This window comes from Myotis yumanensis, unplaced genomic scaffold (assembly GCF_028538775.1).
Source record: "Myotis yumanensis isolate MYYU_CA2020_CCGP unplaced genomic scaffold, mMyoYum1.0.hap1 SCAF_4, whole genome shotgun sequence".
Taxonomy (NCBI): domain Eukaryota; kingdom Metazoa; phylum Chordata; class Mammalia; order Chiroptera; family Vespertilionidae; genus Myotis; species Myotis yumanensis.
The window spans coordinates 92,114,855-92,130,022 of NW_027223755.1; the positions used below are offsets into that span (position 1 = coordinate 92,114,855).

The window sequence follows — 15,168 nt, forward strand, 5'->3', positions numbered from 1 at the left end:
CAAGTCCAAACAATAGTTCATTGCTAGATGGAAACCTTCTAAACTCTCTAGTTTAACCCTTGTCTTTCAAAGGAAGCTAAATAATTTTACTTTGGTTGGCAGCAGTGGGAATATGTACATATATATTTTAAGTTTTCAGACTGAAGAAATTCCATACTGTTCAGTTCATAACTAACCCCTCCTATGACCTGGGCAACCTTCCCAGGACAGTTCTAGAGTGAAATCTCTTATCTGGCTAATGCTGTTCAGAGTTATTAAAAATTACTTCCATACTTGTTGAAGTGTACACCATCTGTCCCACCCCACTTTAAGCCCTATGTGAACAGGACTTATCTGTTTAGCTCCCTGCTGTATTCTCAGGGGCTAGCACATAGCCAAGGAAATTTCCTTGAATAAATGGATGTGTGAGTAAATGATGTTCCTCTTGATATGTTTGTAGCCCTCTGGGCATTTCTCTGGGCTGGTTTCTCCTACTGCCATTCACCCTTCACACTGCTTCCTGAGGGAACTTTTTTTAAAAAGTGCAAAACCACTTTTTAAGTAAGTCTTTATTGTTGAAAGTATTACATATGTCCCTCCTTTTCCCCCATTGACTCCCTCCAACACTCCCACCCCGGGCCTTCAGCATCCTATTGTCTGTGTCCATGGGTTAATGCAAAACCATTTTTAAAAAACCATGCCATTTTCTTTGCTTTCAGGATAAAGTCCAAACTCCTCAGCTAAGTATGCAAGGTGACTGTCCCTGCCTGGCTCTTCTGAGTCCACTCCTCACATGCCACGTGACCCACTGTGTGCACCCACTGTGTGCAGTGCATGGCTCTGGCTCAGGAGGCAATTTGGAAATAGCTGGGAAAGTTAGGGCCAGGCATGCCCATCAGCCACTGACCACATTCATTGGAACACAACCTAAAGAAATGAGGTATCAAGTGTGTGCCAGGCGATGTGTCCAGGGTGCTCGCTGCAACACTTTGAATAGGGAAAATTAGTAAACAACCTAGCTGCCCACCAAGGGACAACAAATACAACACTAAATATTCATACAACTGTTACAGTAACACAGCAGTTGAAGTTAATGAATTAGAAGGCCATGCATCCAAATATACAAATCTCAGAAAGGCAATGGTAAGAAATACAGGTGTGAAAAAATACCTTTTACTAGTATGTGAAGTTAAAAAAAAGTCCCTCTCGTAATCATATGTAATGAAAGCACAAAACCACAGAAAGGAAGGAGGCACCGCACTCCACAGGATGGCTCCGTCGGAGGAGGACAGACGACCCGCTGTATCTGTCATGTTTAATTCTGAACACTAACCTTTACTAAACCAGACAACGATACATGTGTGTTCATTATGTTTTTCTGTGTATTCTGGGGCACTTTTGAAATATTTTACAATAAAATTTTAGGAACTTAGAAGCAAATATGACACAATGTGAATAGCTGTTAATGCTAGGTAATGGGAATCTGCTTATTATCTTTATTCTTTGTGTTTCCCTTCCTCTAAGAAAGCGCCACTGTAACGCACACATCACTGGATAACCACGTGGGAAACTCTTCGGCAGAACCTACCAGAGGGAACACAGCCCGTGACCCAGCAATTCCATTCCTAGGATAAACCCACAGAAGCCAGGCTTACAGCCACCAGAAGACACAGACAAGAATGTTAATCACAGCACAACATGTAACTGAGCCAAACCGGGAGCCACCCAAACATTCATCAACAGTAAAGATTAAAGTAATTGTGGTATATTCATACAATGGAATACTGCACAGCAATAGGAACAATTGCCACTTGCAACAACATGGATGACTCTCCCAGATGTGATGTTGAGAGAGAGACACAAAGGCATACATGCTATGTGACCCCATTTGTGTCAAGTCCTAAAGCAGGCAAACTCACCTGTGGACTCGATATCAGGACAGGGAGCCCTAGGGGGGAGAGAGTGACAGGAGGCTGGAGCTTTGCCAATGGCCTGCTTCTGGGGCTCCGTGCTATTTGTGTAGCTGTGTTCATTTTGTGAAAATCCACCAAGCTGTACACTAAATATTGGAGGCATGCTGTACATGGATTTAAAAATATAACCAAACAAGGGGGGAAGAGATAAAACCCACGACCCAAACGAGAGAAATGAAGCGGAGACGAGAGTAGCAGGCATATATGAAAGTTACCACCAATGACAAAAGAATGGAGACCAAAGTAGGAGGTGTCTCTATTGACCTGTTACTTAAGCTAGCACTGGAGGGTTCCGGATATGCCAGACCATGCTCAACAGCTACCTTACAGCATCTCACTGGATGGTCACAAGAGCCCGTGCTGTCAGCACCCGCGCCCCAGGTGGCAGCTGGGACGACAGCATCGCAGAGGCTGGGGGACTTGTTGGAGGTCACACAGTCAGTGCTGCAGTGACAGGACCTGAAGTGAGGCCAGTGAGATACCACAGCCCAAACTCTTAACCTCTGGGCCTCTGGCAACAGAGAAGCTACACTGTGTGGCTCCCAGAAACGTGTGGGAACCACTAAGCTGCAGAGAAGGTCAGGGGGAGGGGACCGCTTCCTCCATACACGAGGGGGTCTGCACCCCAGAGACCTGGTAATAGGAAAGCAACTAAAAGGGCGGCAGCCTGAGACACTGAAGATGTATTCTTCTAGCTTGCTTAGATGAACCAAGATTGCAATACACAATTCTCAATATTAATAGGAGCACTAAAGGGGAAGGTAGCAATTATTCTCAGTTATTTAAGGAGAGAGTAAGAGCTGAGAAGGACTCTTCCGGGTGGTGATTTTAATCAGCTGTCCAAAAGCAAGAGGGGAAAACAGACGTAATGTTAAGTGTATTCAGAAGGCCTTCAGAGCTAGGAGAGATGAAATAATGACATACAAGCAACTCAACAGCTCAGAAATATTTTGGACAACACTTGATGCCCAGCAGAGAGTCAAGTGTTTTATAATTCATGTCAATTTCCAGCCGATGGGTTCAACACTGCTTCACTGGAGGCCTCCTGCTCAGCCTGAGATGCGGGAAGCAGGGGAGCGGGCCAGTTCTGGTTGGTGAATCGGGAAAGCCAGATCCCAGCTGTGTCAAAGAACTTGTCCTTGTCACCAGGCATGGCTAATGCACAGCTTTTGTAGAACCTCCTGCAAATGGTCGCAATGTTGTCGGTATCCACTGTGTAGGTAAGGCCTGAATATCTTCCCATGAGCAATTACTGAACAAGTTAAAGTAATGAAGGGAACTGAGGAGGGTGGAATTAGTACACGGATGCCACACAGCAATGTCTATGTAGCTTGAGTTCATTTGTTCATCAAACACGTTTTACTCAGCACCTACTATGCACCAGGCACTGTATGAGATGCTGAAAAGACAAAGACTCCACAGGCCTGGTCCTGCTCTCTAACTGAAGGGGAAATGGGGGAGAGAGAACTGTGTATCAAGCAGCAAAGAGAGTACGAGAAAGGAACCTGGAGGAAGGACAGCTAACACTCTGCATTAAGGGAAGGCTGCCTGGAGGAGGTGGGACCTGAAGGTCTGTGACCCAAGACCAAGAGGCCTCCCTGTGCTCCACACAGAAACACTCAGGGTGGGAGCAGAGCAGCAGAGACACTTCCAGGTGCTAGTCCCGGGTTATTTGTTTATAAAATGACTGATTTTTTATTGGATATTAACTTGATATTATAAAAAAGTCCTCAGGAGAAGGCCCCACGCATTAAATACAGATACACACGGATAGATGTACACACATTCCAGGCCCGAGACGCGTCACTGTCTCTCTCCCGGGATGATTTTTCTGGCAAGATGACTTTAGCAACTGCTCTCCTGGCAAATATCTTACAGGCTTTTACCATATTAAAGAGAAACACAAATGTGCGATGTATAATGAGCCCGATTTCTCTCTCCTCCTTGCTTAATACATTAAGTACCATTTACACAGTGGTTGGCAGAGTGTCAGATGAGGAACGAGCTTGGGTTTCTGGCTTCCTTCAGTTGGAGCTCTGTTCTCTCCCAACTTCCTCTCTGGAAAACCTTCATCTTCAGGGGATGGTGTCTGAGCTCCCCATGTCTCCGTTCCAAGCAGGAGAGCGGGGGTCTGGCACTATCTTCTGGGTCCTCTTCTATATGAGGGTGTTTCTGGCAGAATCCCATATGGAAACGTGTAGTCATGTGTGACTTGCTGCATTACCAGCCCCCAGACTTGGGTGTGGACTATGGGGCTTCTCAACCAAGGACAGACGCCGAGGTGGGTTAGCACCAGTCTTACTCACTTCCTCATACAAGCTGCGGGATCTTGGGCAGGATGCTCACAGCCTCCGAGCCGGTTTGCTCTGAGACATTTTATATGGGGCTTGACAAGAACTGCCTGATGAGAAACGAATGCAGCCTTTGGTGTGTGTGACAGGCCGGGCACATGATTCTGCACACAGAAATGCAGGGTGTGAGGGTTCTGGATGGACCCATGTCAGCCTTGTCCACTGCCCGGGCGTGGTGTCCCAGCATCCTTTAAGGACATGCTCCATCTCATTACCAGCCCATCCCTGGTATATAGAAGGGGAAACTGAGGCACACAGAGATCAAATAACTTGCTCAAGGCTACAGAGCGAGTGAAGCAGTAGGAACCTTCCTTTCTTTCCTTTTCTGTTTTTACTCTCAGAGTTGACAAAATCCTGCTAATGAACAAATGCATAAATGAATGAATGCTTAGGTTTATGAGGGAACTTTATAGGCCTACAGATTGATGGGATTGGGGTGGAGGGAGGCTGCAGCTCCCAGCTCTGAACATGGTCCCTGAGAGAGAGTAGGTGGTGTGAGAGGGGTGGATGGTTCAATAGAAGGAGAGGCAATCTAAGGGTTTCACCTGAGTTCCACACTGTGAGGTTGAAGAACTGCCTCATGGAGGCAACAGAAATGTCCATCAGCTGGGAGATGGCTAAATAATCTTCTCACCCCAGGGTGCTCTGTGCAGGTCTCCATGTGTGAAAGGTTGGGCTGGCACTCTGCAGACCATCTGCCCAGGCCCACATATCAGCCTGGACAGGGCCAAGCAAGAGGGCCTTTGACAAGTCCCTTCACCTCCCTGTGCCTCTGTTTCCCCATTTGTGAGTGAGACAAAGAAAGAGACGTGAGGTCAGCAGAATAACTTCTTCCCTAAGGATGATCACACAGGACCTGTGCACGTCACCTCACATGGCAGAGGGGACTTGGCAGAGGTGACTGAGTTAAGGGCCTTAACATGGAGAAACCATCCTGGGGTATGAGGGTGGCCCCATCTACTCATATCCCTTAGGTGTGTGGGATATGATTTCGCTGTGTGGACAGAGAGAGCTGTGACCACAGAATGGTCAGAGAGACGCAGCGATGAAGACATAGGAAGGGGCCATGAGCCAAGGAATGCAGGAAGCCGCCAGAAGCTGGAGAAGGCCAGGAAGCAGACTCTCCCAGAGCCTCCAGGAGGCACACAACCCTGGTGACACCCTGGCTTTACCCAGGGAGACCCGAGGCTGACCTCTGACCCACTGACCTAGGTGACAAATAACCTATGTGTCTGGTCATTTGTGCTGGCAGCAATAGGAAGCTAATATAAGATGCACGGAGGAAGCAGGTGCACAGAAGGAAAGGATGTCCGAGCTGAGCCTGCTGCCCCACCTGGAAGTACCTCAGGCTCCAGCTGGCCTGTAAGCATTCCCCTCCTGCAGAAAGCAGCTGTGCCTCCCTCCTCCGTCTTCTCCAGAGCACAGGGGACCCTGCTCCAGCCCAGAGAATGCCTCCAGGAGAACAGATTCCCTCGCCTTTCTCCCTACAAGACTGTGAACTTCAAATCATCTCTGTAACCTCTACCCCCAGCACCATGCCCCTGAACGCCGGACAGGTTTTCCAAGTGGAAAAGTCTATCAGCTTTCGCATTCTTCGAGATGCCACTGGTTCCCACCTCCACCTGAGCACACCCTCCACTGCTGAGGTCCGGCCTCCCCCAGGCCTGCATTTAAGTCGGTGATTCCCAGGGAGCAGCAAAGGCGCTCTTCACGCCTGAGTGCCCATCGGCTCCTCGCCACACACCAGTGTATGAATTTTTAATGAGTGTTTTAATGCATAATTTCTCCAACAAGCTGCATTATCTGTGGCCCAGGGGGGAAGTGATCTCCGTGCCTTAATGCCAAATGAACTTGGGAGACTGGTGCCATTATCCTAAGAAGGAATGACAGTCTCTCGATCCTCATTTGCTCTGGAGCAATAATGTACACTTTTAGTAGCATCATCGAAAAGGAGGCTTTTACCTAAGCCCCATGCTGGCAACGTCTATTTGGACAGGCAGCCAGCCAGGCAACTCCCTGGGATCGCTAGAGAGCCCTCTCTCCCGTCTCCAGAGGCTTGCAGCCGCCTGCCTATTCTGCAAAAAGTGTTCACTCAAAACAGGAATAAGAACAACTCCCCAGTGACCCGGAAGTTATTCTGCTCACTTCTGGAATTTAGATATTTTTGAATCTGTGCTGAGAACTCAGTGAATGGAAGAAGGAAATAAAAGGGAAACTTTTTCCCATTTGATTTCTGTTCATTTATTCGATCATTCAGGCCATGAGTGTCCGGGGACTGTTCTAGAGCTGGGGAGAGAGCAGTGAGCAGACACAGACAGGCCCCGCTTCGTGAACTTCCGTTCCAGTGCAGAGGCAGACAACACTCAAGTACACAATAAATGTCTCAATTCATGGGACGCGCTAGGAGAAAAGTAAAAACGAGGAGTGGGCCAGAGAGTGACTGAAGGGGCGGCAATGAGGAGGGGTGGGGAAGGCCTCTCTCTGAGGAGCTGTCCCTGCAGAGACGGGAAAAGCCATTCCTGGCAGAGGGAACAGCATGGAAGTGTTAGGAGGTCAGTGTGGCTGGTGTGGAGGGAGAGCAGTGGGGCATGAGATAAGGTGGGAGGGTGTGGAGGACAGTCAGGGACACCTCGCAGACTGTAGTGGAGTCGTGGATTTACCTGCCACGGCGCCACTGGAGGGTTTAATCAATAGTGACACAACTCGGCTTATGTATGCAGACCGCACTGTGGCTACAGGTAGGAAGTAGACTGCTGGTCAGGCAAAAGGGCAGAGATGACAGTGGCTTGGATAGGATCATCTAAACATGGAAGGAGGGAAGCAGAGACCACAGGACTTGGATTTGTGGAGTTTAGACTCTCTTATCATCTCAATCCTGCTCGGTAATCTGCCTTAAGAGAAGTGCCACGCCCGGGGTGGGGGTCAGGTCGTGAGAGCTGATGGTGAAGATGCTGGTTCTCCTTCTCCGCACAGGGTAGGCGTGGACTCCTCTGCCCCTTGGCATTGGGCATGGCCCTGTAGCTTGCTCTGGCCAATGAAATACGAGTGGAATTGGCATGTGTCACTTGCAGACAGAGCCTGAAGAACCAGTGTCTGATCTGCCTGTGCCCCCTGCTCCTGCTCAGCACACGGACAGGAGCCTCCAGCAGCCCGGGACCCGACACCATGAGTGGAGCTCCAGCCAACCACGGTGGACACGAAGTGTGTGCCTGAGTCATTTGTTAAGTCAGCCTATCCAAGCCTGTCCTGGCTGAGATAAGCCCTATGTCTGTGATATTTAAGCATTAATGAGTAACTTTCAAAAATATGTACATTTTTAAATTTGAGAGGAAGGGAGGGATAGAAATATCAATGATGAGAGAGAATTATTGATTGGCTGCCTTCTGCACACTCCTTACTGGAGATCAAGCCCGCAACCCCGGGCAATGCTCTGACAGGGAATGGAACCGTGATCTCCTGGCTCATAGGTTGATGCTCAACCACTGAGTCACATCAGCTGACCAACGAGTAACTTGAATATACGACTATTGTGGCTTGACTCAGCTACAGAGGAATAAACTTCATCAAATGGTGGAGGATATTCAGGTAACGATTCTAACAAGATTTGGGCGTGATGTGGTATGTGAGGGCATGGCCATCTCTAGCGAGTGCTCTGGGCATCAGAACATTGACAAGTAAACACATGCATGGCCTAAGCAAGGCAAAAGCAATGCTTTGGTAAAGACAGACCCTGAATCCACAAACTATGCAATGTACTAATTTGATCAAAAAGTTCAAACGGGTTGAGATCACATTTTACTTCTGTAATTGGCATCACTGGGGAAATAACTAGAAATTCAGGCTAGAAAGATACTCATCTGATGAATTTAAAAAGGCTAACCTACGTTTAACATGCCCTTGGGTACCGTCTAGGCCTGTGGATTCTGGAGTGACTCACTGTATGGGTCCAAGGCTTAGAGTAACAAGGTATCTATAACTCAGTCCCCAAAGATAGCATGTGGACATGCCTTACGGTCCAAGTGCAAGTGCATCACTCTTGAAGTTAATCAAAGGAAAGATTCTGACCTGGTAGGTTTTCCTGGTCCAATTTAGAATAGAAGCTCTTTAGAAAACCTGCCCTCGGGGTATCAAAGCAGGTATCCCAAGCTACTGGGCCCGCTGGGGAGCACACGCTTGGTCTCTTAGCAGAGTTCAGGCAGCCTCCGCTGGGCGCTTAAGTCCTGCATTCTGACTCAGTCTGCACTTGGGAATCAGCTGGACCCTCAGACCTGTGCTGGGCGGCAGCCACTGTGTACTTAAAGGAAGTGGGTATGTCGTAGATGAATGCTGGAAAGAGAGCATCAAAGCACAATCATGGCACGACCAGCCAATCACAGGCTAAGGGGCTGCACAGGTTGCTGCAGGCGGCAGAGGCCCCAGAGCTGTCAGGTTCCTGGGCAGCAGAGGAAACTGGCAGCCCCCCACTCCCCCTCCCCCCCGACCCCCCGACCACCAGGAGCAGGACCACAGACCTCGTCGAGAACCCGCTTCAGCCCTAGTACCACCCGTCCTCACTGGCCAGCCCAGCAAGATGGTGCCTCTCCTTCCGAACCTCGTTTATTTGTGAACAGAGCCGCACTGAAGGGAGGGGAAGGTGTGGGGAGGCGCTGCCCTATTGGCACTGATTTCACAGGAAGAAATCCACAGCTGCTCAAAGTCAGTCCCAAAATTAACAACGCCCTTGAGAATCTGAAGCGGGGATGAGGATGACCCACCTCAGGGGACACCCACCCGCAGTCCCTGTTTCTGGCCCAGGACAGACAGACTGCTTCAGGCTCGTCCTAAATTCCTTAATTCCAGCCAGGCTGCAGCCCACTAACCTGAGGCCAGCCCCCAGGGTCCTTAGGATTGGTGGGGTTCTTGGTAGGTTTGCTTTGCCTAACTACGGGCTTGAGGAGCTACAAGATGGGGAGGGAGTCACTTGGGGAAAGCATTCAGCAATGTGTGCCCCCAACGAGGGCCACCTCCTAACCCCAGAACCTGTGAGTACTTTAACCTAGGAAGCAAAAGGGACTGTGCAGGTGTGATGAAGTTCAGGATCTTCAGATAGGAGTTGACCATAATTCTCTGGGTGATCCACAAGGTACTCGGAAGAGGACGAGGGCCAGAGTCAGAGAAGGGGACGTGACCATGATGGCAAGGCAGAGGCAGAGGCCCGCCATGTGACTGCAGCCGTGGCAACACAGGAGGCCGCAGCTAAGCAACATAGAGGCCTCCAGAAGGCAGCTCTGTCGACACCTTGATCTGAGCTGCAGGAGACCAATTTTGGACCTCTGACCACCAGAACTCTGAGGTAATAAATCTGTGTTGTTCTGGACCACACCTGTGTGGCCATGTGTGACCACACATGGGAAGCAGCCACGGGAAGTGACCACACAATGCAGGACATTTCACCATGTGGGGGGACCAGGGCAGCCTAGAACTAATTTCCCTCAGCCAGCTGCAGACAGTCCAGCCCTGAAGGAGGGTCAGGGGAGGGCTGCTTCCGGGCAATGCTTTCTGCAAGCGAGAACGTCTCCTAATGATAACAGGATGGCTAGGCAGGGTTTTGTTTTATGACATTTTAAGACATTCTGGATGGGTCCCAAGATTTGTATGAGCCTACGAGTCATTAGATTAAATCAGTATATAATTTCCTCCCCTCTTTTCATAAGAATTATTGTACCCCTTGCTATGAAGAAGTGTAGAATTTTTAAGTCTTCCATTTTTATGGGCTCAACTCCACTTTTCTTCAACAGAAAAAAATGGAATGACAGATTAATTTTGGGCTTGAGATAAACTGCTCTATAACTTTTTAAATTAAGATATAACAGGTCCTTACGTGATCAGATTTCTAATCTAGTTTAAACAACGAAATCTATGAATATGTAAACATAACAGTCAGTAACGGCTTTCCCTATGGAACTTCCAAGTGTTGGGAGTGGCTGATGGAAACCTTGCTCTGGTTTTCTAAGATAAAGTTGGAAGGAAATCCTGAGAAATGCACATTAAAACCATAGTAAGATATCACCTCAGACCTGTCATCAATAAATCAACAAACAAGTGTTGGAGAAGATGTAGAGAAAGGGAACCCTCGTGCACTGTTGGTGTGATTGTAAATTGGTACAGACACTATAGAAAACAGTACGGAAGTTGTAATATAGAAAGTCACACATGAAACCAATATGTTCATGTTGACCAATGTCACCTCAATCAATTTAACAAATACAATTTAAAAAAAGAAAACAGTATGGAGATTCCTCAAAAAATTAGAAATAGAACGACCATATGACCCAGCAATCCCACATCCGGGTATTTATCTGAAGAAAGCCAAAAGACTAATTCAAGAAGATACATGCACCCCTATGTTCATTGCAGCATTGTTTACAATAGCCAAGATATGGAAGTGACCTAAGTGTCCATGGCACCTCGAATTCCCAAGCTCATTTATTTGTAAACAGAGCTGCACTGAAGGGAGGGGAGCGGCTAAAGAAAATGTGGTACATATACAATTCTACTATTCAGATATAAATAAGAATGAAATCTTGCCATTTGTGACAACATGGATAGACCTAGAGGTTATTACACTAAGTGAAATAAGTCAGACAAAGACAAACACCATATAATTTCACTTATACGTGTAATTAAAATAAATGACACACAAAATAGAAACAAACTCACTGACACGGAGAACAGACTGATGCTTGCCATGAGAAGGGGGTAGGGAGATGAGGTTAAGATGTACAAATTGGCAAATGTTACAAAACAGTCATAGGGATGCAGAGTACGGTGTAGGGATATAGTTAATAATGTTGCAATAACCATGTATGGTGCCAGTTGAGTACTAGACTTACCAAGGCGATCACTTTGTAAGTTATAAGTTAAATGTCTAACCACAATGATATACACCTGAAAGTAATATAATATTGAGTATCAACTGTAAGTGAAAAAAAATTGAATTGCAAAAAAAAAAAAAAAAAAATCCTGGCAAGGCACTTCTTCTAGAGAGAAACTAGGAAATCGGTCGCATGTGGAATCTGCCACAGGGCTTGGTCAGGACAAGACGGCTCCTGGTTCTCACACATCCTCGAGTACCAGCCCCACCCAGATGTCTGGGTCTCAGCTCAGAGCTCGTGAAACCAATATGTTCATGTTGACCAATGTCACCTCAATCAATTTAACAAATACAATTTAAAAAAAGAAAACAGTATGGAGATTCCTCAGTGCAGAGGTCTGGGTGGAGCCTGATAATCTGTATTTATAACAAGCTCCCAGGTGATGCTTTCCCTGCTTTGAGAACCATGGTAGTGGAGGAACCCCTCTTACACAGGGCCCAGTTTCTCACTGGTCCTGAGAAGGGTCGTGACCTTACCTCGTCTGAGTGAACTATCCTGACAAGCTAGTGAATACACTGTGATTGCAGAAGCATCTCCATCGCCTACTTGACTCCCAGGCCTGGCTGCATGTTGGAATTACAGAGAGCGCTTTTAAGCCCCTCAGGACCCAGGCCTCCCTCCAGATGAATTACATCAGAATGGGGCTGGGGGGTGAGCGAATCTCAGTACTTTAAAAAAAATCTTTTTTTTTAAATTGATTTTTAGAGAGAGGAAAGGAGAGAGAGAAACATTGATTGGCGACCTTCCCAAACATCCCGACCAGGAATTGAACCCACCTCCTCATCCCATGCTCCAACCAACTGAACCACCCAGTCAGGGCAAGTCTCAGTAGTTTTTAAAACTCCCCGAGTGATCCAAAGTGCAGCCAATATGGGGAACTGCCGCTCTAAGCAAACATGAGGGATGGCAACGGACCAGAACAGACATTCAGCAGGACCTCACACTAAGCCTGGGCCTGTCCTCTCAAGTGCTGGGCTCTAGCCTCCTGCACCGGGACGCGTGATCGGTGCTCAATAAACACTCAATGAGTGAATGACAACTAACCGAACAGCAAACCTGAAGAGGACTAGCACCTTCCTTCTCCAGGGTACCTGGGGGAGAAACAAATTATGTCCTTATAAATTGTTAAGCCTCATGAGGGCAGTGGCCCTATAATAAAAGAAGCTCTTTTGAGAAGGCTCTGCTTGGGAAGTACCACCACATTCCTAAGTTCAAATACATATCATAACTACCATGGGCAAGAACTGGGAAACATTTTCTTAGTCCAGAATAGGGGTAGACAAACTATGACCCACAGGCCAAATCCAGCTGTCACCTATTCTTATAAATAAAGTTTTGTTGGCACACAGACACACCCAGTTGTGTCCACACTGTGGCTGCTTTCACACTACAAGGGCAGAATTGAGTATTTTCAGCTGAAAGGGTGTGGTTTGCAAAGCCAGAAATATTTACTCTCTGGTCCTTTAGAGAACAAGTTTGCCAACCCCGTCCCTAGAGATATAAGAGGATGTATACAAACAAAACATAATGTGATTGTCTTTAGGTGGTGAAGTTATGGGTGACTATTTTCTTCTTCTTCTTCTACTAGCCAGCTTTGGAGTTGTGTGTTTATAAGAGCATGTGAGATAGGGTATGTGGTAAAACAGCATAACTAATAAGGCTTCCAGGGATTATCAAGCAGACAGTAAGCCTAACCCCCAAAGGGTTTATGGCTTAAAACCAGCAGAAGACCAACTCGATCCAACATGGAGACTAATTTCACCTTGAGGTGACCCCGAGCCTCATATACACTCATTGTAATGTGTTAGCGTCCTAAACGACACACCCTGTGCACCATGATCAGACGGGAAAGCCCATATGAAGACCCAAAATGGCTGATGGGCTCTTCCGAGAAATCTCCACCCCTTTGGCAGAAAAATCCTGAATATCCCTCCCCTTTACTGAATGCCCTACCCCTCCATTCAATGAGCCCCAATAAAAGAAGTAAATCACACTAGGGGGGCTGCTCCGCCTGTGGAGCAGCCACTCTGTGTCACTGCTTCACTAACACCCACTTTCCCTCTCCGCTGGCTCCCATTTGAAGTCCTCCCTGCATGAAGCCAAGAGCCCACAGTGGGTCGCACACCTTTAGGTCCCCAGGCCCCAGAACCCCTGCATCACATGTGTGTTTAAATCATAAACGGAAGGAAAAGAAAGTCTGCCTCAATGTGGGCACCGGTGCCGAGCTGTCTGGCTCCCCACGGGACGGTACCTTGTTTCCAATGGCCTTTTTGGGTGGGAAGTTGTAGGCTCTCACTTGCGGGTATTTGTTCTGTAACTTGTGGTGCAGACTCCTGAACTCCGTGTACCGCCGATATACATTCCACTCATCATCTTTTATCCGGATGTAGACCTGGCAAGAGAAGGAAAGAAGAACAGTGAGACCTTCCTTAAAAGTTCATTTCAATGGGTGGGCGTTGGGCAGTGCGCCACCCATGACATTGGGCAGTGCTCACCCACATCTGTGCAGGGGCCACATCTGATCCCGGGCCACTGCTGCCCAGTGCTGGCACAGAGCAGGGACTCAGTACTACTGAGTGAACACGTGGGGATATGAAAGATGAATCAGGTAGGTTATGGGAACAACACACTGTATATCATTTCCCCAGTTAATCTCAGCGATGCATTACTCGTATTTCTGTCACATGCATGCTGCAGCAGTGACAAGTTTCTGGGAGAGTCTATTCCTCCTCTCTGGCTATGCGTGTCCTTGTCTGTACACGGAGCTGACTAACAGCACCTCCTCCCGAGGTTTCGTGGACGGCATTCAGGTACAGAAGCCATGCAGCTGTGCCTGGGACCACGCAGACCAATTAATCTGGGGGAACGAGGGAGGGGCAGAGATGAGCCTGGCCGGATGGAAGGTCATGTTCAGATGGGTAAGCCCAACAGGGACACAAAACATCATTATTTTAATCAAGCTGTAACTCCGAAGAGAGGCTATCTCATCAGCTTTTCACAGGCCTAACACCCTCTAGGGACACACAGCAACTACCCTGCGAGGGCAAACAGAAGTGGGAGAGGGATCAGTGCACTTAAAAAAATTATATGAGTTAAGGAGAGCCCGGAGAGTAAAGTCCAGATGATAAATGGCTAATGTAATTTGCAATCAGCAAATGTCAATATACATCCTAAGACCTCTTTAACCATAAAAATAGGCATCTCAATGGGATGATAAATTCTGCCTCCACATGAAAACCACCAGCATCCCCGATGCTGACATCATGTACTTGTAGTTTGGTAAGGCGACTATCAGGGTCTCTCACAATATTTGGACAAGACAGAGAAAGGAGGACTTAAACCAAAGAATTGCAAATAATGAATAGAAGTTTCCAGGGGAATTAGATGGAGAAATAGAGGCCTATCGAGTTTATTAGAAGCCTCCAAGCTAAGAGAGACAGTAAATACACTGGATGACAGATATCAAAGTGACCTCATCTGGCCTGAAGGATGAGTCTAATCCAACGTGATGAAATTCACAAAGTTCAATGTCAGGACCTGCCATAAAATCCAAAAAACTAACATCGTAAGTAAAAGGTGGGGGAGAGAGCACCCAGCAGTAGCCTGAGGGACAAAGACTTACAGGTCTCAGTAAATTCAAACTAAGTGAATAATGTGGGAGAGCCATTAAAAATGACAAAGCTGGTTGGGCTCAGTGGATAGAGTGTCGACCTGTGGACTGAAGTCCTGGGTTTCATTCCGGTCAAAGGGCACATGCCCAGGTTGCAGGCTCGATCCCTAGTAGGGGACATGCAGGAGGCAGCTGATCAGTGATTCTCTCTCATCATTGATGTTTCTATCTCTCTCTCCCTTCCTCTCTGAAATCAATCTATATATATACATATATATATATATATACATACATACATACACACCCCCATCTAGCCCTGGTCGGTATGCCCAGTGGTTAGG

At 47.4% G+C, this 15,168-nt stretch overlaps 1 protein-coding gene across 4 annotated transcripts in view; it reads right to left on the reverse strand.

Moving 5' to 3' along the window:
• Nucleotides 1-15,168, reverse strand: part of SNX29 (sorting nexin 29) — a 445,003-nt gene that overhangs the window by 70,495 nt on the left and 359,340 nt on the right. For all 4 annotated transcript variants that reach the window (XM_070412958.1, XM_070412961.1, XM_070412960.1 and 1 more), the window contains one exon: nt 13,469-13,609. In XM_070412958.1, coding sequence (XP_070269059.1) covers nt 13,469-13,609 — 141 coding nt within the window. The remainder of the gene's footprint in view (nt 1-13,468; nt 13,610-15,168) is intronic.